Source organism: Octodon degus, unplaced genomic scaffold (genome assembly GCF_000260255.1).
Source record: "Octodon degus isolate 3935 unplaced genomic scaffold, OctDeg1.0 scaffold00006, whole genome shotgun sequence".
Classification (NCBI taxonomy): Eukaryota; Metazoa; Chordata; class Mammalia; order Rodentia; family Octodontidae; genus Octodon; species Octodon degus.
This window is the reverse complement of record NW_004524582.1, coordinates 31,265,991-31,287,172: the sequence shown is the minus strand read 5'-3', so window position 1 is coordinate 31,287,172 and position 21,182 is coordinate 31,265,991. Positions and strand designations below refer to the sequence as shown.

Below are 21,182 nucleotides of genomic sequence, written 5' to 3'. Positions count from 1 at the left end.
GCACAGCATCCTGCCGGCTTCCTTCGCCCGGCCCCTCCCACCCTGGGCCTGTGGGCTCAAGCCTGGAAACAAGAGCGTGCCTGCCAGAGCACCCTCGCCAGGCTCTTCCATTCCTTGCTAGCCCGGGGCACCCCTCTCTGTTGACCAGGTGCCCGTGGCCAACCAGGGCCCTCCTGACCCTGAGTTGATCACACAGGCACCTTCTCGTGGGGCGCAGGGCCCCCAGTGCTTCTGGACTCAGTGGCTTGGGACGCAAATAGGCAAGGCCCTGAGGTCCTTTCTTCTTAGCACAATGTGCCCCCAGTGGACAAGTTTATGACTTGGTGACCCGCTGCCAGCCTCCCTGGGCTGGGTCCCTGGACAGCCTGCTGGTTCCGCCTTTCTGCCTCGTTTTCCCCACTGTGGGGCAGGCTGCAGCGAGGGCCCAAGGGTGAGCTCTGAGGCCTGGCTCTCAGGGTAGCCGGGGGCTTCAGCAGGATAGGGATGTCACCGGCCCAAGATCTCAGAACTGGACGTGAGCCCAGTTGAGGCCTGCCCCCAGCAGCCTGATGCGAAGCCACCCTTGCAGGATCAGGTGGCCCTGAGGCCAGTGTGTGCACAGTGCTCTGCTACCATGGAAACCTGCAGAGGCTTGCCAGATGGGGCCCTCAGGAGAAACTGGCCAGTGGGGCACAGGCCGCCCCAGCGCCGCGCACCATGCGCTTGTAAACTTTAATTCCATACAGTAGAAAAACATACAGTACAGCCACGGGGAACCAGGACAGCAAAACTCACGAGTACACCTCGAGTAGCTCGCCAGGTCCTCGGGAGAGCCCACTGGCTGCACCCTGGGCTGTGTGGGAGGCGGGACCGGCTCAGTCCTGCCGTCCCATGGTCACCTCAGAAGAGGGCTCCTCCAGGTCCAGGGCATGCACCCGTCACTTCCTGTCCCCTGGAGGGTGCACCTCAAGGCCGGTGCAGGGCATGGCTCTGCAGTGAGGACATTCACTGGGCCCTTGCACCAGGCCAAGCTGTCAGATTGGACTCCTCCAGGGGCCAGCCACGGCCTGCCCTCAGGGACGCTGTGGCGGGGCGGGCAGCCCCTGTCATATGCAGTGTGGGTCCACCTGCCACTTGCAACTGCTGGGAGAAGCCAGCACGGGCTCAGAGCAATGATGTTTGTGGGGAGCCAGGAGCTGCAGCAGAGGCCAGGCCAGAACAGGGCGCTGAGACAGGGTGGGCTCCAGGGACCCACACGAGTCTTTTAGGTCCCTGAGACCCTTTGGAGCACCTGTGCTTGGGGCCATCAGGCTTCCTTCGCTGGGTTGGGACTCGGGAGTGAAGCTGAGATGCAGACTCTGTCTTGGGCTCGGCTCCTGGACACAGGGAGGAGGCTGCTGGCCCCATGAGAACCAGCGGCCCTTTGTCCTGACCCTGGGGAGGTGTCACTCCATCTGCCTCCTGTGGCTCTGGCTCTGGCGCCTGGCGCTGGGGGAGGCGGTGCCTCACAGGACCACCTCAGGCGCGATGCTGAAGAGGAGGTCGTCGTTGCCCCGCCGCACCTCCAGCAGCAGCGGGGACTCTGTCAGGACGGCCTCCTGAAGCTCACTTGAGTCCGCCAGGGGGCGCCCGTTGACCTTGACAATGATGTCGCCATCTTGGATGCCGCCTCTGCCAAGGGAGAGACACAGGGTTGTTTTGCATGGCCTCGTGAGGCTGGGCTAAGCTCGGGCACATGTTCGGTGGCAAACAACGGGGTTGCAAGGATCAGTGTTCCTCAGCACTTAATGTTTCCAAGGAAGTAAGGCTTTGGCTCATTTGACCCTGGAGTCTCGGGGTGGAGACAGCAGGCACAGCCTTCCCCTTTCCCAGGGGGCACTGAGGCTGCTCCCTGGCTGGGGACAATAAAGTTCAAGGTGGTTCTCAGCCCAGGCAGGGACTCCTCAACCTCACTTCCCAGAGGAAAGGACACTGGGGCCCAGCACAGCACAGCCAGGGCTCTAGGGGATATCAAACTCCCCAGTGCCCCTTACCCAGTGCAGGCCCTGGCACCCCTGCCACCGCCAGGCTCTCAGCTTCCCTCCCCTCAGCCTTGCTGTGCCAGCAGAGCCTACCGCTGTGAAGGCGAGTTGGGGAAGACCTCCTGCACATAAATGCCACTGCTGACCGCCGGGAAGTCTGGGTTGCTGGCCTTCAGCTCTTCCACCAGGCTGAAAAGGAAGCATGGCCATGTGGCCTCCTGAGCCCCACAGCAGCTCCTGGGTGTGAAGCTGCCCCTGCCCACCACCTCCCAGGCTGAGGCAGCCTCCCCAGACACCTGCGTGGTGCTACCCACTGCCAAGGCTCTGTCCGCACTGACACACATGGACGTCTCAGGAGAAACCCGGAGGCCGTGGGCAGGTACAAGGGGGTGGGGAGGATGGCCAGAAGGGTGAGTACACAGAGGGAGGGAGGGAGAAGCGCACAGACGGCAGCGTGGGCCCTGGGCCTGGCTTTGCGGCCTTCCCACGCTCCCCTTTGCTCCCTCATTTCTCTCTCCAAGCCATTGCTGTGCAGGCATCCTCACCGGGCCAAGCAGAGGACGAGAAGGGTGCTGTCCCCACCCTGAGAGCTTACTGACAAGTGGGAAGAGATGGGGCAGGGGAATCCCCTGACAGCCCATTCCCACAGGGTGGGACTGGGGTTGTGCAAACAGGGGCACTCCTTCACCCGAGACCCCCAGTGGGCAGAGTGGTGGTGTCCCTCCCAATTCCTGCACACGCGGAAGCCCAGTGCACCACCCTGCTCAGAATGGGACCCTGGCAGGCGTAATGAGTTAAGGACGTGGGGACGGAATCATGCTGGAGTCAGCGTGGCTCTGAAGCCAGGGAGCGGTGCTTTGTGAGAGGAACAAGAGGGAGATTGTAACGTAGACACAGAGGACGTGGCCACGTGGAGGCGGAAGCAGGGACCAGAGTGATGAGACTATAGGCAGAGGACGCTCGGGGACCGCAGCGCAGGAGGCAGCAGCTCGGCCTGCGGATACCCTGGTCTCGCTTGTGGCCGCACAACTATGAAAGACAACTGTGCTTTGGGTTTCAGAACCACCAAGCTGTGGCGCTGCATCGTGGTGGCCCAGGACGTGGGTTCAGGAGGGGCGCTGGAGCAGCAGCAGGAGGGATCCCCCAAGCAAAACAGCCCCCGTGTATGGGCAGAGGGCCAGCCCGGCACAGATTGGGCATAGTGGGCACGACAGAGGCAGGCCACACGGGCCCAGACGGAGGCGTGCCGTGGCTCACCTGGGCGTGATGGTCCGCATGCGGATGCCAATGAAGCGCTTCTTCCAGTCTGGAAGGAGACGGCACTGCTAAGTCAAGGCTGCCATGAAGGGCCCTGCCCTCCCCGGGGCACCGGGGAGATGGACACTGCCCCGCAGGGCCAGGGGCAGCGGGAGGCGTCCCGCGCTAGGGCTGTCCGGGCCCTGCCCAGCTCTGCTCTCAGGAGCTCTCTTCCCTGCAAACTTCCACCCCGGAGCCTGCACCCCCAGCGGGCAGGGCGCCCCCTCCACTGCTGCTCCCCAGACGTCATCTGCTCAGAACAGTCATCGCAGAGCCTTCCCCACAGGTGCTACCATGCCAGGGTGACACTGCTACCATGGTGTGGCCCCCACCTCACCGCAGGCCTTGGCGGGTGCCTGGGACCCCAATGACACGGTCACACTGACGGGGTCTTCACTGCTCTAGTTCTGCCAAAGACGTCAAATCCGGGCCTGAAATCTTCCCAGGGTCAGGCCACCCTACGCCTATGTCACTGGAGCTGGAACAGCTAATTTGGGAAGAGGTGGCGTGGGGCCTCCAGACTCCCTTGGGGACAGGGGAGAGGGACAGGCAGACTGCTCACTCAGCCTCCAACCCCCCATCCCCACCACAGGAGGACACCATCCCTATATCCATCGGGAAGACAGACAGAAACGTCTTAAACACTTTCAGCAAATCAAGCCCAACAAATGTGAAAAAGAACAGGTGCATCATGACCAGGTGAGAGTTACCCCACGAGTGCAAAGGGGTTCAGGGTTCAAAACCCAGCCAGGCCAGCGCACCAGCTTTTTTTTTTTTTTTTGGTGGAACTGGGGATTGAACTCAGATCCTTGTGCTTGCCAGGGAAGCGCTTATTCCACTGAGCCATCTCCCCAGCCCCGCGCACCAGCTTTTGATCAGCATGTGCACGCAGGGACCTCAGACGGGAGCTCACCTCTGCTCCCAGCCAAAGCAAGACAGTGGGCGCACCCTCAGCTGCCCTAGGGGGCTGTGATACCCAGGAAGCATGACCCTGGGTATGGGGCGTCTACCGAAACCTACCGTGGTGGCTGGGCATGGTGGCTGGGCGTGGTGGCTGGGCGTGGTGACACACACCTGTGATCCCTGCACTTGGGAGGCGGAGGCAGGATGACCTTGAGTTCGAACTACATAGTGAGTTCAGCACCTGCCTAAGCTACATGAGGAGACCTGTCTCAGACTACGCCCCCCGCAGTGGCCCTAACGTGGTGCCTCAAGGGGAGGAATTGATTCTTTTCTCCCTAAACTCAGTGACCAGACAAAGATGTCTCTTTCACCACTTGCACTTCACATTTTCTAGAAGTTCCAGCCAGGCAAGATTTTTTAAAAAGCTGATCTGATTAGCATTGAAGAGGGACTACCTAAGGCGAACCCACAAGGCTACTAGAATCAGCAAGCTGCCACGTGTGCAGAGCAGCGTGTGACCCGCACACAGTGATCGTAGAGTACCAACTATGAGTAGGGCGGGGTGGCCACACCTGCAATGCCAGTGTTCAAGGAGGCTGAGGCAGGAGGATCATCCTGAACCTAAGGCCAGCCTACACTATGCAGTGAGTCCAAGGCCAACCTGGACTGCCTGGGGAGAGCCTGTCTCAAAAAACAAAATGAAATGTAAAGACTCTCACGTGCTGCAGCAGCTGAGGCCGTGGAAATGGCTCAGAGACAGAGAGACAGAAGAACAGCGCAGTCCCCGCCTTCTGAGAAAGCTGCGAAGGCAGTGGGGGAGGGGTGTCTGCGCCACCGGCTCACTGGCACAGCAGGGTCTGTGGGCACACACGCAGCACAAGCTGCCGCACCGCAGGGGCATCGCGGGCCCGGGCCCGGGCCCCAAGAGCAGAGCTTCCAGGAGAAGGCCTTCCTGACCGTGGGTCTGCAAAGGTCGCTGAGACACAACTGTAGCACAGGGCCTGTCACCAAAACCTAGACTTCACAAGCGTCCAGGAATCCCCGGGCTGGGCTGTGGCTCAGAGGGAACTCGCTTGACTAGCTTACACCAGGGCCTGGGGTTCGCACCCAGCACCGCAAGGAAAAAAAAAGAAAAAAACGCTTTCACAAAACTTACTTTTTTTTTTTTTTTTTTTTTTTAAAGTGCCCGTCGGGTGCCGAGGATAGAAGCCAGGGGTTTCACAGTTTGTCCCCGGCCCTTTCATCAAGGTTTTACTTAGCCACATGGTCTTGCTGAGTCCCAGGTTGCCCAGTCTGGGCTCCAACTTGGAATCCTCCCGCCTCAGTCTCCCAGAGTTCTGGGACAGACAAGACCCAGGTCAGAAAGCATTTGCGGTCCCCTTGTCTTCTGAAGATTTCTATCTGGAAAGTCCTACAACTTGCTGATAAGAACACAAGCAGACTCAAATGTTTTAAGGACAAAACACCTAAGCAGAGACTTCAGGAAAGGAGACAAAGGGCACACGGGATGGCATGTGGGGAATCACCAGAAGGCAAGAGGCAGTGGGCAGGCCGTCCAGGCTGCCCCTGCCCGGGCCCTGGGGTCTGGTCAGCCTGGCCAGCCCGGGCTGCAGTTCCTGTGCTTGTGGCTAGCAGGGCAGTTCCCTGGGCGATGGGCACCTTCCCTAAAGAAGTATATCCTGGGGCCACCTCTGTGGCCAGGGACGTCCTGGGTAGGCCGACACTGCCTATGGCAGGCGGCTTCGCAACCCAGGCTTCTTTCTCCCTTCGAATCCTGGAGCCCAGGAGTGTTCAGCTCACTGAGCTGGGAAGGAGGTAGGGTGGGAGGGGCCTTGACTTCATTTCCCTCTCTAAGGCTGCATCTGCTTTGGACCCCCAAGACTCACCATGTCAATGGGAAACAAGTTTCACCAACAGTGATCAGAGAGCAACAGAGCTGGTTGTGACAATGTACAGCTCTAATCCTAGCACCCAGGGAGGCCGAGGCAGAAGGATCCCAAATTGGACCCACCCCGGACAGTTCAAGGAGACCCTGCCTCAAAAATAAACAGGGTCCAGGAAGTAGCTCAGGGTGAGGGCACCTGGCTTAAGCCTCAGTACCGGGAACAAAAACCGACCTAGTGACAGGAGGCAGGGGAAGGGATGAATTAAAAGGCCTGGTGACCTGGGAGCATTTGGGAACCAGAGTGGCGGGGAAGTAATGACAGTGACGGCCCCCAGCTTGTTGTAGAGCCTGAGGACGGCTGAGCCAAGCCCCCCAACCCCTGGTGTGGGCTGCCCTGCCCCAGCCCTCAGCCCCTCCACCCCCATACGCATGGCCTTTCCGTAACACGCCAAGCCTGTGTTCCAAGCGCCTCTGTGGGGCCCTGCACCAGGACTTCTCTAAACCCTCCCGACCTCTGCGCCCAGCACACACCCCTCTCGGTGGGTGCTTCGGGGATCCCCGCTCCCATGGGAGTGGCAGTGCCCGAGCCTCTAGCCCCCCACTGTGGGCACTGCCTGTGGCTGGCAGTGGGAGGCAGGACCATGGCCCCTGCCCTTGAAGCGGGGCAGCAGGGAGGCCGAGAGCACCCGAGCGTCATATCTGTGGCAGCGCAGGTCACAGAGGCCCCAGCTGGGAAGCGGCCTGGCCACCCACCCTCGGCTCAGAGGACAGGGATGCTGCAGTGTCCACGCGCCGCGGAGCCTTACTCTGCCACAGAGAAGGGTGAGCTTGAGCGCGTGTAGGAACGGGACCCCTTGTGCGCACTACATCAGACACACAAGCTCAAGTGCCCCAGTTGGGAGGAAGCAGGCCTTCTCGAAGGGGCAGGAGGTGTCCTTTGTGTCTCCTGGGCTCCCTGAAGGGGTTGTTCCTTTTAGAGAACTGTGGATTAGCTGGGCTTGGATCATTTGATGTTTTTATTAAAAAGAAGAAGAAGAAGAAGAAGAAGAAGAAGAAGAAGAAGAAGAAGAAGAAGAAGAAGAAGAAGAAGAAGAAGAAGAAGAAGAAGAAGTAAAAGCAAAACCAAACCCAGCTTTGACAGGGACTTGAAATCTCAAGAGCTGTTACCAGCTAAGACCCCCAGACTCTGGCTGTCCCTGCTGGTCCTGCAGAGGGACACGGCTCTGGGAGGGAGCCAGGATGAGGTCACAGGGACAGGGACAGTCCCTCAACAGCACAGGACCAACCCAGGACCCCGGGGCTCTTGTCTGAGAAGAGAAGAAAGAGGAGAGAAAGGAAGGAGGCCAGCACCCCACTTCTATGCAAAGGTCACCCCGCCCGGCAGCCCCAGCAGTTCTGGCACCCAGGGGGCTGAGGCTAAGGCTGAGTCCTCAGAGAATGGAAACAAGGTGCAGCCTGGGCCTAGAAACTAGCTTCCTTGCAGCCAAGAGGAAAAGGGCTTGCAGTCAAGACAGTCCCACTGGCCGAGAGGAGGAGCCAGCAGCTTCTCAGGAAGGTCAGGGGCTGCCCCGCTCCAGACTGCCTTCAGCCCAGGCCTCGGGGTCCTCCAGGGCAGCTCTTCCTGGCACGGGTCCTCATAGCACCGCTCTCGCTGCCCGAGGCTCCGGGTACTTGGTGGTGTGTGGTGCAGGAGGGGCGGGCTCCAGGAGGCCCCTTGGTCAGTGCAGTGCCGGTGAGAGGGCTGGAGGAAGCAAGGGGGTGTGTGAAGGTGCGGGCCTGGGGGCTGGCCTGGGCATGACCCAGAAAACAGCCAGAGTGGGGAGCCCTGGGGCTGTATGGGGGGAGGGCCCCCAGGGAAGGCGACGGTCAGAAGTGTCCACGGACTCCCTGAGATGGACATTGGGGATCTGGCAAGGGGGGGGGGATCCTGGAGTCACATGTGAGCAGGCAGGGTGCACCAGCACCCTGTGAGGGTGGGGCGAGCAGGCGGAAGCCAGTAGCAGGTGGCTTCCGAGGATCAGAGGCTGGCTCTGCTCCCCTGGAGTGGAGGGGGCACCTTGGCCCAGGGGATGCCCTTCTAGGGCTACGTGGGCAGCAGGCTGATAAAAGGGATGCTGGCAGGGGTGAGTGGAAGGAAAGAGAGAGGAAAGGAGGGAAGGTAAATGGGAAAGGCAAGTAGGCAGGCAGATGGACAGACAAATGGACAGGCGAGTGGGTGGATGGGCAGATACATGGATGATGTGTGGACGTGTGTGAGGGTGTCACACGTGATAGATAGATAGTTCGGTGGGGCGGGTGGATGGATGAACAGTCAGAGGTAGGCTGTGGAGGGTGGGCGTTGGGTGGGTGGATGGGGGACGATGGGGTGGGAGCAGGAAGGAAGCTCCAGGTGCTGACTACCAAGGAACAGACCCGACAGGAGGAGCCCTGGAGTCCGAGCTGGGGTTGGGGGAGCAGTGATGAGAGCCCTTGGCTGCAGGGCGCCATCTGGACGGTGGGCGAGCATGCGCCCACAGCACCTGGCCACAGGCCTTGGAGGCAGAAGGGCCTCATCCAGCATCGCCTGCCTTGCTGCCCCAAGGGAGCTCCTACCTTTGATGTGCTTGTCCTGGAACTCAGACAGGAAGCGTGTGATGCGGTCTGAGGGGATGGCGAAGGAGATGCCGGCTGTGACCTTGAGGGTGTTGATGCCGATAACCTCACCGTCCTTGGCAGAGCATGGGGGGATGGTCACTAGGGGCCCCCAAGGCATGCAGTCCGTGGTCCCCTTCCCATGCCCACACCCAAGGACGCCCTGACACTTACTGAGACACCCCTGGGGCAGCCCCTGTTGTCCTGAAAGGGGTAGGTACTCTTAGGGTCACAGCTGCTCAGTGAGCCCTACCCTTCCTGCTACCCCAGGCCCCAGGGACTCCTTGCTTTCCCTGGAGGCAGTTTCTGGGGTGTTCAAGTCTCCATCTCAGCCCCACCCTGGTACCCTGCCTCAAAGAAACAGTCCACACTGGAGCCAGCTGCTGGCTAGGAGGGAGGGGATGGCAGGCACCCGTCCTCCTGGAGCTGGGAAATAGGTCAGGGCAGCCCTACAGTGCCCATGCCCACCCTGCCCATCACAGCCCTACACAAGGCTGGTGCTGCCCATCCCTGAGCTCACTCGGGAAGGAGCCCCTCCCGGCCTGGTGTGCACCCTGACCTGCACCCTGGCCCCAGCAGGGGCTCACAGCCTAGGGGAGCCTTGGAGGGGCTCCGGTGTCCTCCTGGGCCCCAAGGCTCTTGAGGTAGGAAGCCAGGCCAGCAGCTCTGGGCCCAGCCTCTGCCTATTCCCCATCCCCACTGCCTGGGTGACACACAGTGGCTCCCGGTCCTGGCTTCCTGGGCGTAGGATGAAGCCTTGCCCTGCACGGGTGGCCCCAGGCCCATCTGGACACAGCCACCAGCCACCCCTGACTCCCAGCCTGGCTGCTGCAGTGATGGTGGCTTCCAGCCCCTTGGTAGCCCCTGGTGCTCTGCGCCCTCCCCAGCGCCCCATTCCCCATCCCCCTTGCATGCCTGCTGAGAGCCTCTGCCTCTGGGAAGCTTTCCCTGCCCATAGCAGCCTCCACCTCCAGGGTCCTTCTAGAACCATCTCACGCTGCCCATGTGGCTCTTGGGTATGTCCCCTTCTAGGACAATCTTTCCTGAGGCAAGGTTGTTCCCTAACTGAACTTCCTGCTTTATTTGGGGAAAATCTCACCTGGGTGAGGAGCTGGACTTTGGGGCCAGAATGGGGGACAGTGACTAAGGAAGTGAACAGAGTGAGGACGCCCTCTAGTCTGTGCAGGGCAGCCACAGCACAGCAGCCTGGACTGGTCCTCCCTGGTCCACTGCACTGCAGGCTCCGGCTGAGCGCACTCCTCACAGAGCCCTCATTCCTGACAGCACCAGTGCACCGAGGAGCCCAGGCTGGACAAGCCCCCTACAGCCCCAGATGCTGAGCCTGCAGCCTTTAGGGCCATACTGGGGGTCCTGTCCCCTCTTTGAGGTTGTACCCATGTGACCAGTGAGGACACTCACCAGGTTCACCAGGGGTCCTCCAGAGTTCCCGTACTGCAAACAGAAAATGGAGTGTCAGCGGTGCCCTGGTCCGCAGCTCCATCTCAGCCAGGGACAAGAGGGGCCGAGTCCCCCACCACAGCAAGAAAAGCAGAGTCCAGGGCATAGCATGAGGCTGGGGCCTGAGCTACATGGGCCATGTGGCCATGTGTGTCCACATGCTTGGACACCTTTGCTACTGGGCAGTGCCCGCCGGACACATGCAGATCGGAGCAGTGAGTTGCTGCAGACACAGAGGTCATGCACCAGGTATCCAGGCTGAGCCCTGTGAGGGCTCCGACAGGGACAGAACCCTGACCAGGGAGACGCGAGCTGTGTGGGAAGACCTTTCCGGCCAGCGGACGTTTTCAGTGATGGGCAGGTTCTGGGCACAAAGCCACCGTGAGGCTTGGGGCGTGGCCAGCAGGGGACTCACATTGATGATGGCATCTGTCTGGATGTAATCCATGTCCGAGTCCCGAAGGCCCAGCTGCTTCCCGTCCCGCTGGGCACTGCTGATGATTCCCGTGGTGACCGTGTTCTGCAGGGCGAAGGGGCTGCCGATGGCCACCACGAACTCGCCGGGCCGCAGGTCTGCTGAGTTGCCGAGCAGCAGCACCGGGAGCTTCTTCTGCGGGGGGAGGGCATGCAGGTGTTCACGAGGCCTGGGTTCCAGCTAAACAAATGCCCGTGTGGCCAGTGCCCCAGCTCACACCCACGTCGCCTGCCGGGGTCCAGCCTCGCCGCTCACCTTGGGGTGGATCTGGATGGTGGCGATGTCCGACTTCTTGTCGATGTGTTTGATGGTGGCCTCGTAGGAGTCGCCGTTCTGCAGCTGCACCTTGAGCTGCTGCCGACCCGAGACGGCCTTGTTGCTGGACACCACATGCGCGTTGGTGACGATCAAGCCGGCCTCCGACATGATGAAGCCAGAGCCGCTAGTCTGGGGAACGTTGCGGCCAAACAGGGGGTGTCTGTGGGAGGCGGGCAGGGGGTCACTCAGAGCAGGGCCTCGGAGTTGGGGGCATGCAGGAGGCTGAGGGGCACACATGCTTGGTGTCTTGCCCCACGGCTGTGCACCACTTCCGGCTGTAACCAGGTGATGGGCATTGCTGCGATGTGCTGCGGCCAGTCTGTGTTGACCCACAGCAGGCACTGACATGGGGAAGCCCAACGGGTGAGCCAGTATTTGACTTCTGGGCCAGGCCAGCCCAGGGCCTGGTGAGGCTGCTAAGCAGAGATGAGCGGAGAAAGGGACCCAGAAGCCTGCAGTGTGCGAAGAGGAAACCCTTAGGGGCAGAGCATCTGGCACGGGGCAGGACAGGTCGGTCTCTGCAAAGTACAAGTTGTCACCTGGCCTGGCAGGGCCAGGGCCAGCAGCTGGCACCTTGAGCTCTCCCTCTGGACCAGCATGAGTTTCCCAGGTGCAGGAATGGGGGCCTGGCTGTGTCCCCGAAACAAAGCCTGAGGCCCAGTCCTGAGCCCTGCATGGAGCTCATCTAGGAGTGGGGTCACTGAAGAAGCTACCATGGGGCTGTGCTGGGCCCCACACCCAGGGGCAGCATCCTCCCCTCAGGGAGGATCAGACACAGACATAGGGTGCACACCCTGGAAGACGGGGGGGGGGGGATGGCGCAGCAACAGGCCAGGGAGCCCCGAGGATCGGGATCAGCAGGCACCACCAGGAGGTAGGGGCCTGGAGCGCACTGGCCTCTGACCCCTGGGGCTGTTCCAGCACCCTGGCTTTGGCCTCCAGCCCCGAGAACTGGGAGGCGGTGCAATTCTATGGCTGAGGCCCTGAGAACTACACAGTCTCCATCTCCATCCCCTCTAAAGGAGGGGAAACGGAGGCCCAGAGACACTGACCCATTGCCCGGGCAGGCAGGCAGGCAGGCACAGGGCAGAACAGGGCTCTGCAGGCAGGGCATCACTATCAGCCGCTCTGCATGACCCCCAGATCCATCCTGAGTGGGCATTCTTGGTCCCAGGGGCCTTCAGTGTCTGCTGTGCCCGGCATGAGTGGGCCAAGGGGCCCTGTGGCCTCCACAGCCATGCCTGGGTCAGGGTCACGGCTGGAGGCTCCTGTGCTGGGCTGGCTTAGATTGTCATCTCTAGGCTGAGAGGTGACATTGCCACGGGCTAGGCACGGTGATCAGCTGGCTCAGGGCTGGTATCCCAGGGAGAGGCTGAGGCTACCCAGCTACCCAAAGGCTAGGGATGTGGCACTTAGCAGCCAGCTGTAATTTCTTCAGTGACACATCTTGGAGGATTGGGGCCTGAGAGAAGGCAGGGAGAGATCGCCAGGGTGGAGGGGTGCATTTGGCTCTGGGGTCAGAGGGCCCCATACACCCCTTTAGGCCCTGGGGGGGCCTGGGTGTCTTCAGAACTTCCACCTCCAGGAAGTGGGGACCACACAGCAGCCTCCAGGGGCTCATGGGAGATGTGGCCATGATCCAAGAAACAGGAGGGGCCCTGGAACCTGAGGGGGTGATTCCCGGTAAATCTGCCTCCCCTCTCTGTAGTGGGCGCCCCTGGGCTGCAGCAGGGGCCACCGGCTCTGTCTCCACGAGGAGTGGAGATAGCCAGGAACAAGGAAGCCCTGAGCTGGACCCAGCATCCTCTTGGGGTCAGGCAAAGGAGCCAGGCAGTCGGGCTCCTGATCCCAATCAGAGCAGTGGGCTCCCTCCTGTCTGCCGCCTGCTGCACACCCAGGGCCCCGGGGTAGGGACAGTGGCTGGGGAGGTCGGATCAAGAGCAGCTCATGCTTCCTGTCCACACATCTGGGGTCTCGGTCAAGGTGGGAAGAGACCAGGCCTCCCAGGAGCCATGAGGCCTGAGGGCCCCTGTGTTCGGCTCAGATAAGCCTGGGTGTGGGTATGGGGAGGTGGGACCAGGTGCCCCGAGGACCTGCAGGGGCCTTGTGGGGGGACAGGGCCACGCACCTGAGGAAGAGCTCGATGTGGACCACTGCAGGTGCAATCTTCTCCACCACGTCAGCGATAAAGTTGAACTTGTACCGTGGGCTGCTCACCTGGTGGAGACCTGCACTGGCCAGAAGAACGAGGCGTGTGAGGGGCTACGCCCCAGGGACCCAAACACCACAGTGGGCCCGGTCCTATGGCCCTGTTGGACACTCAGGAGAGGTCAAGACTCAAGCCCCGGGCCACACAGCAGACCCCAGGGCACCGGGGTAGGGTCATCAGACCTCTGCCCACTCTCATGGGACAACAATGCCCTCTCGCTGCTCTGGCAGAGGCAGTGAGCACCACGGTGGATGTGGGGATCGTGAGGGCCCAGTGGGAGCCTTCCTGTCCCCCGCCACAGCGCAGCCCCTCCAGGCTGGTGTGGCCAGGTCCCCACGTCCCTCCTCCCAGCCTCAGCCCCACCCCACAGCATGGGTGCCCAGCAAGGCCATGCCCAGAGTGCAGGGCTGCCATCTGGGTTGTGTTCTGCTTGGGCCTGGGAGAGCACACATTGTATTCCACACCCCTGGCAAGTGTCTACCCTCTCTGGGTTTTGACCACCTCTGGCAAACTGTCCTGGGTGCCCTTCTGGGGCTGTAGCAATGGGCGCCCACATGACTTGCAGACGGAAGCTGCCACACAGGGGAAGCTGCAAGGTCCACCTCTGCACCAGACTCGGCACTGTCAGCCTGAAGCAAAAGCTGCCAGCTGGGTGGCTGTGGGGTTGGCGGGCACTGGCACCTAGTGTCCATGTTGGTGGCATATACCAGGGGCCTCAATGGGAAGGAAACCTCCTCACAAGGTCTAGGGGCCCCAGGGGCGGCCATCCTGTGCTCAGGGCTCCCTGCGCCCCAACTTCTCTGCCTCCCATATTGCAGAGCAGGTTCTGGGTCCCCAGACTATGTCAAGATGAAAAGAGTCTTGAGGCCCAGGCTCCCCGAGGGCCCTGGTGGGAAGGAGGAAGTCACCTCTGCTGCCAGCGGGGCTCTGCCCCCAGATGCCCACACCAACAGTCCTTGCCCCCCAGAGGGTTGAAGGACCCAGAACTTGGTCCCACTCATTCCACAAGCTGTGCCAAAACAGGAGTCAGAGACTCCAGAGTGTCACCAGAGGACAGGTGTCCAGAGGTGTGACCTTCCCGGGGTGGCCTCCACCACACCACTGTGGCTACCCTGCTCCTCCACCAAGAGGCGGGGCCGGGCCCGGCCTCCCCATGCGGGACCTCCAATCACCTTCTGCACGGACACAGGACTGCCGTGGTGAGGGACAGGCGAGTGACCACCAGGACCCACAAAGCTTGTCTGGGAGGGGAGAGGGAAGCCAGGAGTAAAGTGGGAATCTGGAGATGTGGACCGGGCCTGGAGGACACTGCAGGCCCCAAGTCTGGCCAAAGGCCACTGTGGATGCCACAGTGACTATGACAGAAGGCGGAGAAAGATGCCCCCTCCCACAGTGCTGAGCAGGACCAGCTGCTTCGTGCGTGACTTCAAGGGAGGACACCTCTGTCCAGCCCACCCGGCCCCAGGAGACCTGGCAGCCCACAGCAGGCCCTGGGACCACCTGGTCTGCTGGGGTTTGGGGGACCCGACTCCTCTTGCTCCGTACTCAGTGACCTCTGGAAAACTTCTAGCAGGACACAGAGGGGCACCCAGGGATGGAGGGGTCAGGCAGGGCGGTTTTCTTTTTGTCACGGACTCCTGAGATTCTGCTGTGGGTCAGTCACTTACAGACAGAGCTGAGAGGGGGGCTGTGGCAAAGCTGGACCCTCCTGCAGGGGCACCGCCAGGCGCTGCTCCCTGGAGACAGGCACAGCCTCCCCCAGCCCCAGCAGTACCAGGCAGGCGGGGCTGTGCTGGGCTCTAGCCAGCTCTGCACAGGGTAGGGCCACAGATCACGTACCAAGGGATCCGATCCTAAAGTTCCAGTCGACTGAGAGGCCCATTTTACAGCCAGGGAAACCGAGGCAGGGAAGCCAGCACCCTTTCGGGGACAGTAGGCCTAGCCGTGGCCTGGGTCAAGGGACAGGGAGGCTTAGGGCCCCGCAGGCCCTGCCAGGCCTGGCCCTTTAAGTCGCCCCACACGGATGAGTCAGTGGTGAGTCAGGGCGGGCCCAGGGCTGGGAAGCAGACCATGTTTATTTGGGGTTTGGAGAACCCCGCCTCCGCAGCGAGGGGCCAAGGCTCTAAGTCCACAGAGTCAGCTGTTGTGATTCCTATTTTTTTTCAAAAACAAAGTGAAGTATAACCCAAAGGCTCTGGCGGTTTGGTCCAAGGACTGGAGAACTTGACACAGAGCAGAACGAGGCCAGGTGTCTGGCGGTGTCTCTTGGGAGAGGGAGGGGTGCAACAGGGCGGACTGGAGAAGTCCGGTCTCCAGCCCCAAACCAAGTCATGGAACAGATGGGGAAACCGAGGCCCAAGCGGGAACACTGCAGAGCTGCCGTGGACAGCTGCTGAGGTTGTGCACTGCCCAACAGACAGCAGCACGGCCCGCCCGGAGCTGTGCGGTGCCCAGCCTGTAGAGCTGTGTGCATCAGCGTAGCACAGGGCCGAGCGGCAGCCCTGCTCCCTGTCGGGTACTCGGGTGCAGGCCCACCCCCCCCCCCCCCCCGGCTGAGGCCTCACAGGTCGCCCAGGGGCTTTGCGCTCGGTTCCTCGTCAGCAACACGTGCAGCAGTGGGGCCTGGCTCACAGGTCCCGGGACGTGGAGGAGGTGATGATTTCCAAGTGCTGTGTGTGGCCTGAGCTCTAATGGGACCGACGCATGCAGGCTCAGAGCCTGGAGGGTGCCTGGGGGGCAGCAGCGCTGGCCCAGGACACCCACAGCTGCCCTGGGACCCCAGGGTCCCTGGCTGCATGTTCCATGGGAGGGCTTCCTGGAGAAGGGGGCTGGGCAGCTCCTTATGCGGCCTGGCCAGCCTGGGGCCTGCCGCCACCTACCCTGTGGGGTGGGAGCAGGAATTCAAGATGAAGCCAGGCTGGTCCCAAACCTATGCCAGGCCGAGGCCTGCTCCCAGAGGCCAGGCGAGGCCCAGTGTGCGGTGGGCGGCGCCCTGGTCTGGGTGGAGGGCCTGGCTGTGAGCCCTGGCTGGGGCCCCCGACCCTTTGGGCCTTAACTGTGGCAAGAATTCATGAGATCTCAGCACTGGAAGCTGTGACCCCGTGACTGAGGGATATGAAAGGGGCGGCCCGTGCATCAGACAGAGGCCACTGCCCTCCCACCTTTGGGCAGGACCTGGCCTGAGGGTTGGAGAAGGGCTGATGCTCACAGTGGGGCAGTGGGGACGGGGTTCACCAGGGATGGGAGAAACAGCCAGGTCCCTGGCCCGTGGTCGTGGTGGACATGGCACGCGTGGCCTGTGTCTGCCGCAGCAAGGATGGGGCTCGGGGACCTTGCTGCACGCCTCCGCCCTCCCCAGTGTCCTCATCAGACCATGCAGGAGGCCCTGTCTTCCAGGCCCTGGGCCTCGTGGTTACAGCCAGAGCCCTCTCCCTGTCCCGGCCCAGACACCCCAGACACCCACGTGTTCCTGAAGCGCTCTCATGGGTACTGTCCCCAAGCCTGCCCTCCCTGGAACTCACGACCCTACCCGCCACACTCACGGCCACCACCCCAGCTGTCCTGAGACACGTGTTACCCCTCAGCTACTCCTTGCTTAGGGCTAGTGTGCCCTGGCCCAGGATAACAGCCATCTGTGAGTGGCCGCCAGACACCTGGCCCACCTCCCTGCTAGCTCCTGTGCTCCTAACCCACTTACTGGGCCCTGGCTGCCAGCCTATCTGGGGCTGCTGCCAGCTGCTGCCACCAGGAAGCTGCCCTGCTTTCCTCAGCCCTGCCTCAAGGTGATGTCCTGGTCTGGCTTCTCCCTGCCATCCTCTGCCCTCACACCCCAGATTAGGGCTTCTGCCGGCTGCAAGGCGAGTCCTCCAGGACCTCGTGCCTCCCTCGCTGGGCTCTGGCTCCCGTGCCCAGCACTGTGCTATCCTCAGATGCCCACCTCAACCTGCTCCGTGCAGAGGTGGCCCTGGACCTTGAGTGTGCCAGGCACCGTGGCTGCCCAGGTAGAGAGGGCACAGGGGACTGGTCACCACCCTACCCACTCAGTCTGAGTCTGAGGACATGTGCAGCCCGAGAAGCAGCTCCAGGGATCAGACATCAAAGCCCAGGATCTTGAAAGATCACCATGGGCGGCACCATGGGACCACACCACCTTGACCGGCTGCAGGCACTGGACCCAGCACTCAAAGCCTCAAGTCTGCAGGCTTGGGCTGGGGGAGGAGGGAGACTTCCCCATGCAGACTTCGGACCACCCCAACAACCACCCCACTGTTCAGGATGCCTGGAGTGAACATGAGGACACATGGGGACTTCAGCCTCAGTCTCTGAGGCTCGATGTCTAGACAGGATGCAGAGAGGAGACAGGCTAAGGGAGAATCGTGCAAGCTTGACAGTGGGGTGCTGAGGGCCAACCTGGGCACTGTGGCAAGGAGGGCAGCCCAGGGTGTGGGGCACCTCAACCAGGGCAGAAGGAGGGATGCAGGCAGTGGGCACAGTGTGTGCAAAGGCCCTGGGATCAGAGGGGCTCCAGGATACGCTGGAGGCACGACATGGCCCTGGGTGGCAGTACAGTGCCTTGACAGTGTGGGCAGCCCTGGAGGGGTCCTGCAGTACCACACATGTCAGGTTGCCAGGGCCACCCTGGCTGCTGGATGAGAAAGGAGGAGGCGGAGGAGGCAGGACGGGGAGGTCAGGGAGGACTAGGGTTGCCCTGCCGAAATACGGCTCTGCAGGCTCCCAAGTCCCTGGTGCCAGGCCACTCCCAAGATTGAGAAGGGGATAGGGCAGACCTGTGAACATCGGGGACCAGGGGGAGCTGGTCTAGGAGGGGGTACAGCAATGCCACACATGGCAGAACCTCACACACCACAGGGGGCGATGTCACCCAGCAAGTTCTGCTGTGCCTGCGGGCTGCCTGGGAACGTTGCATAGGCTGTCTGACCGGAGTCCAGGGGACCCTAAAGACAGCCCAGGGCCCCATAGAGCACAGCTTCCAAAGCCAGCCAAGCCCCGTGTGCCACCCCAGCTGAGAAGTGGCCAGCATGTCGCAGGGAGGATGCTGCCGCCCTGTGGCAGCCTCAGCATGAGGTTCTTGCGCTGTGGGAGACAGTGGCCAGCTAGCCATGGTCCACGTGTTACTAGCACCCTGGGGCAGAGCGCAGCACCGCGGAGCCCTTCCAGGGCTACCCACAGGCCGGCTCAGGGGAGCTGCTCCCACCTTGAGCTCCGGTGGCCCAAGTGCCCTGGGGACCCTGTGCCTCTGACTTTGCTCCACCAGGACTCCCACCCAGGGCTCGTGCACGGACCGCGTGCCTTCTGACCCTCTTCTTGCACCTGTCTGTGCTCATCAGACCCTGTGTGTGTCCCTAGGTCACGTGCTCTGTCAGTCAAGCACAAGGACTCTGATAACTACCCGCCTGCAGCCCCTCAAGCCCCGTTGTGATAGTGTCTGCCACCTCAGGGCCAGGGCCAGCCCACCCGCTCAGAGGGTCTTCTGCTGCTCAGAGGACATGGTGCCAAGCCCCAGGCAGAGCCAGCCTGGAGTGTACCACCCCCTGAGCCAGCAGCACCCTGCCGTCCTGCCTCAGTCCCTGGGCATGGCCTGAGCACACCTGGCCTTGTGGCCCCTCACCTCACTCTGGACTGGACATGGAGATAAGTGGGAGGCTCTGCCCCACAGGATGGAGCAGTTGCTCACCATCCTGAGCCTGACCCACCTCAGAATCTGTCCCCCAAATCCCTGGGCCAGCCTGGCCTCCCCGGCTCTGCTACCCGGCACAGCAAAGCCTCCAAGACCCCTGCTGCTGCAGAACGCCTTTCCCTACAGCACCCTCCAGGTGGTCAGAGCACCCCAAGGTGCTCCTGGGCCCTGCAGTGGCCCCCAGATAGCTGCGTGGTCTCCGTCTGATTGCTGTGGGTTGCTGGTGCCGGGGACATCACAGGTTGCCCTGACCGGGGACCTAGTGCAGACCTTGGCCAAGACCCTCCCTGCCTAAGGAGCCCCTCAAACAAGGACAGGGATGGAGGACTTCTCCCACAGAGTCCTTCATGCAGAGACCTGTTCATGGCCAGAAACAGCCACCATGGGCCAGCGAGGCTTTCTGGGGACTTAGATTCTGTCCCATGGCCTCTCCCCTTGGAGCCTAGCAGGCTCTCCCCAGGGCTCCTGTCCCTAAAGCCCCTCTCTCTAGGGCCCCCACTGGCTGCTCCCAAAAGTCCCCCTGGAAACCACGTCGGCGGGAAGCATGGACACACCATGCCTCGGCCAGTGTAGGAGACACCAGAGAGCCAGCTTCTAGCCCTGCCCTGACCGAGGGAGGACCAGGCACCGGGAGCTGGCAGGAGGCTGAGCCAAGGAGTGCTGGCTGAGGGTCAGTATTTACTTTCGGGGCCTTTACTTCTGCACCCAGGGACCTGAGGGCTGGATGCACGTTTTCAGAGCACCTCTGGGGCTGGGTCCTCCCCAGGGGTCCCAGTGTCCCCAGCCCCTTGTCCCCGGGGGTGCTTACCCGAAGGGCAGGCGCCTTTCTGCAGCACGCGCACCGGCGTCCCCGACAGCTGCAGCGCTCGGCGGCTGGCGGCCTGCAGGGCACATACGCTGGCGTGGGTGCGGCCGTCCGTGCCACACACTGGGTTGGCCCAGCGGCAGCGGCACACGCCACGCGTGCACTCCAAGCTCTCCCCGCACGGTGCGTCCTGCGTGTGGCCGCAGGGCTCGCCCTCGCCGGCGGCGCACACCAGGCAGCAGCTACAGGCGTCGGGCACGTAGCCGCTGGGGCAGCGCGGGCTCGGGCAGCGCGACACGTCGCAGCGCGCGGGGCAAGGCGTCGCCGGGGGATCCCGGCCCCACACTAGCGCTAGCAGCGCGGCCACGAGCAGGGCGCGCGCGTGCATGGTGAGGACGTCGACGCGGGGACTCGGGGACTGCGGGCTGCGGAGGGCGCGGGGCTCAAGCAGGCGCGCGCCCGGAGAGGCGCAGAGCCATAGCGCGGGAGGGCACCGGACACTTGCTTGCGAGGCTAGTCTGTGGGCGGCAGGCCCCACCGCCTTTAAAGGCCACGCCTGGCTGGAAGGGGCGGCCCCGCCCCGCCCCCGGTGCTGAGCCACGCCCCGCCCCAGGCTCGGGAGGGGGGCAAGGGGGGGGTGGCGCAGCCTGGAGGGGGCCCTGTGGGTGGGCTGTGCGCAGCAGGAACCCATAGGGGCACCTCAGGCTCGCCTTTCAAATGGAATCTAGATAGTACTCAAGCCTGTCCCTATCCTTCATGTCCTCCTTCGCTCCCGCCTAGCAGGGGAGCCTAGCAAGGCCTGCACAACTGGGCAACCCTTGTGTCCTGGGGAGTCCCAGGCTGAAGAAGACCGGGCTCGTGTGGAGGTTCTAGGATCAGTGATGCTGGGAGTTGCCTCAGTTTCCCCTTCCATAAGGAGGCTTTCACAGCTTGTGCCACCTCTCAGGGTTGCTGGAAGCATGCGCTGGATCCTGGCCCTGACCCTCAGGGCTGGTGGTCCAGGCAGCCCTCAGAAGTGGAAGCTGGTCTGTTCTCTTGGTTCCACTTGCGTTTACCACGGGCAGCCTCAGACCAGGGCCACAACAGGGCTGAGCCTGGTGCCAGGGACTCCAGACTGCCCTGATGAGGCTGCTGGGCGCAGAGGGGAGCGGAGCATTTGGAGGTGAGCTGAGGGCGCGAGGAATCTGGAGTGTGACCACAGCTCGTGGCCTAGCTGCCCTGGGTCTGAGGCCCCACGCAAAAGCACCAGCGCCATGGCCCACGTGGCAAGAGGCAGAGAAACCTCCGGAGGCCTTAAAGACGCAAGACAGACAGCAGGTGTGTAGAGGGGGCCCGGATGTGAGGGTATCTGTAAGACTCAGGGGACTCAAGAAACCAGGGTGGTCAGCGTGTGAAGGGATGGCCAGCTCCAGCACAGGCTGTGGGTGGATAGGCCCACTGTCACTGAGCAGGAGGGACTGGGCACTCTGCCTCCCTTGGGACGGTGTCCCAAGCAGGCTCAGGC

At 62.3% G+C, this 21,182-nt stretch overlaps 1 protein-coding gene across 1 annotated transcript; it reads right to left on the bottom strand.

Moving 5' to 3' along the window:
- Window positions 1–680: 680 nt before the first annotated feature.
- Htra3 (HtrA serine peptidase 3) lies at window positions 681–20,183 on the bottom strand. The gene is made up of 9 exons (XM_004624594.2): window positions 19,682–20,183; window positions 13,095–13,194; window positions 10,904–11,126; window positions 10,589–10,783; window positions 10,135–10,167; window positions 8,677–8,791; window positions 3,258–3,306; window positions 2,094–2,189; window positions 681–1,650 (listed from the first exon to the last, which is right to left on the bottom strand). The coding sequence occupies exons 1-9, from the start codon at window positions 20,064–20,066 to the stop codon at window positions 1,485–1,487; spliced, it is 1,362 nt and encodes a 453-aa protein (XP_004624651.1). The 5' UTR covers window positions 20,067–20,183; the 3' UTR covers window positions 681–1,484.
- Between the last annotated feature and the right edge of the window lie 999 nt (window positions 20,184–21,182).

Excerpts from the sequence above, each read along its gene's own strand:
- Htra3 (XM_004624594.2), bottom strand. The coding sequence starts at position 20,066 with ATGCACGCGCGCGCCCTGCTCGTGGCCGCGCTGCTAGCGCTAGTGTGG. Across the intron at positions 10,168-10,588 it reads AGACAGATGCCATCATCAAT|TACGGGAACTCTGGAGGACC; the intron begins GTGAGTCCCCTG and ends TTCTGTTTGCAG. Across the intron at positions 2,190-3,257 it reads ATGCGGACCATCACGCCCAG|CCTGGTGGAAGAGCTGAAGG; the intron begins GTGAGCCACGGC and ends CTTCCTTTTCAG.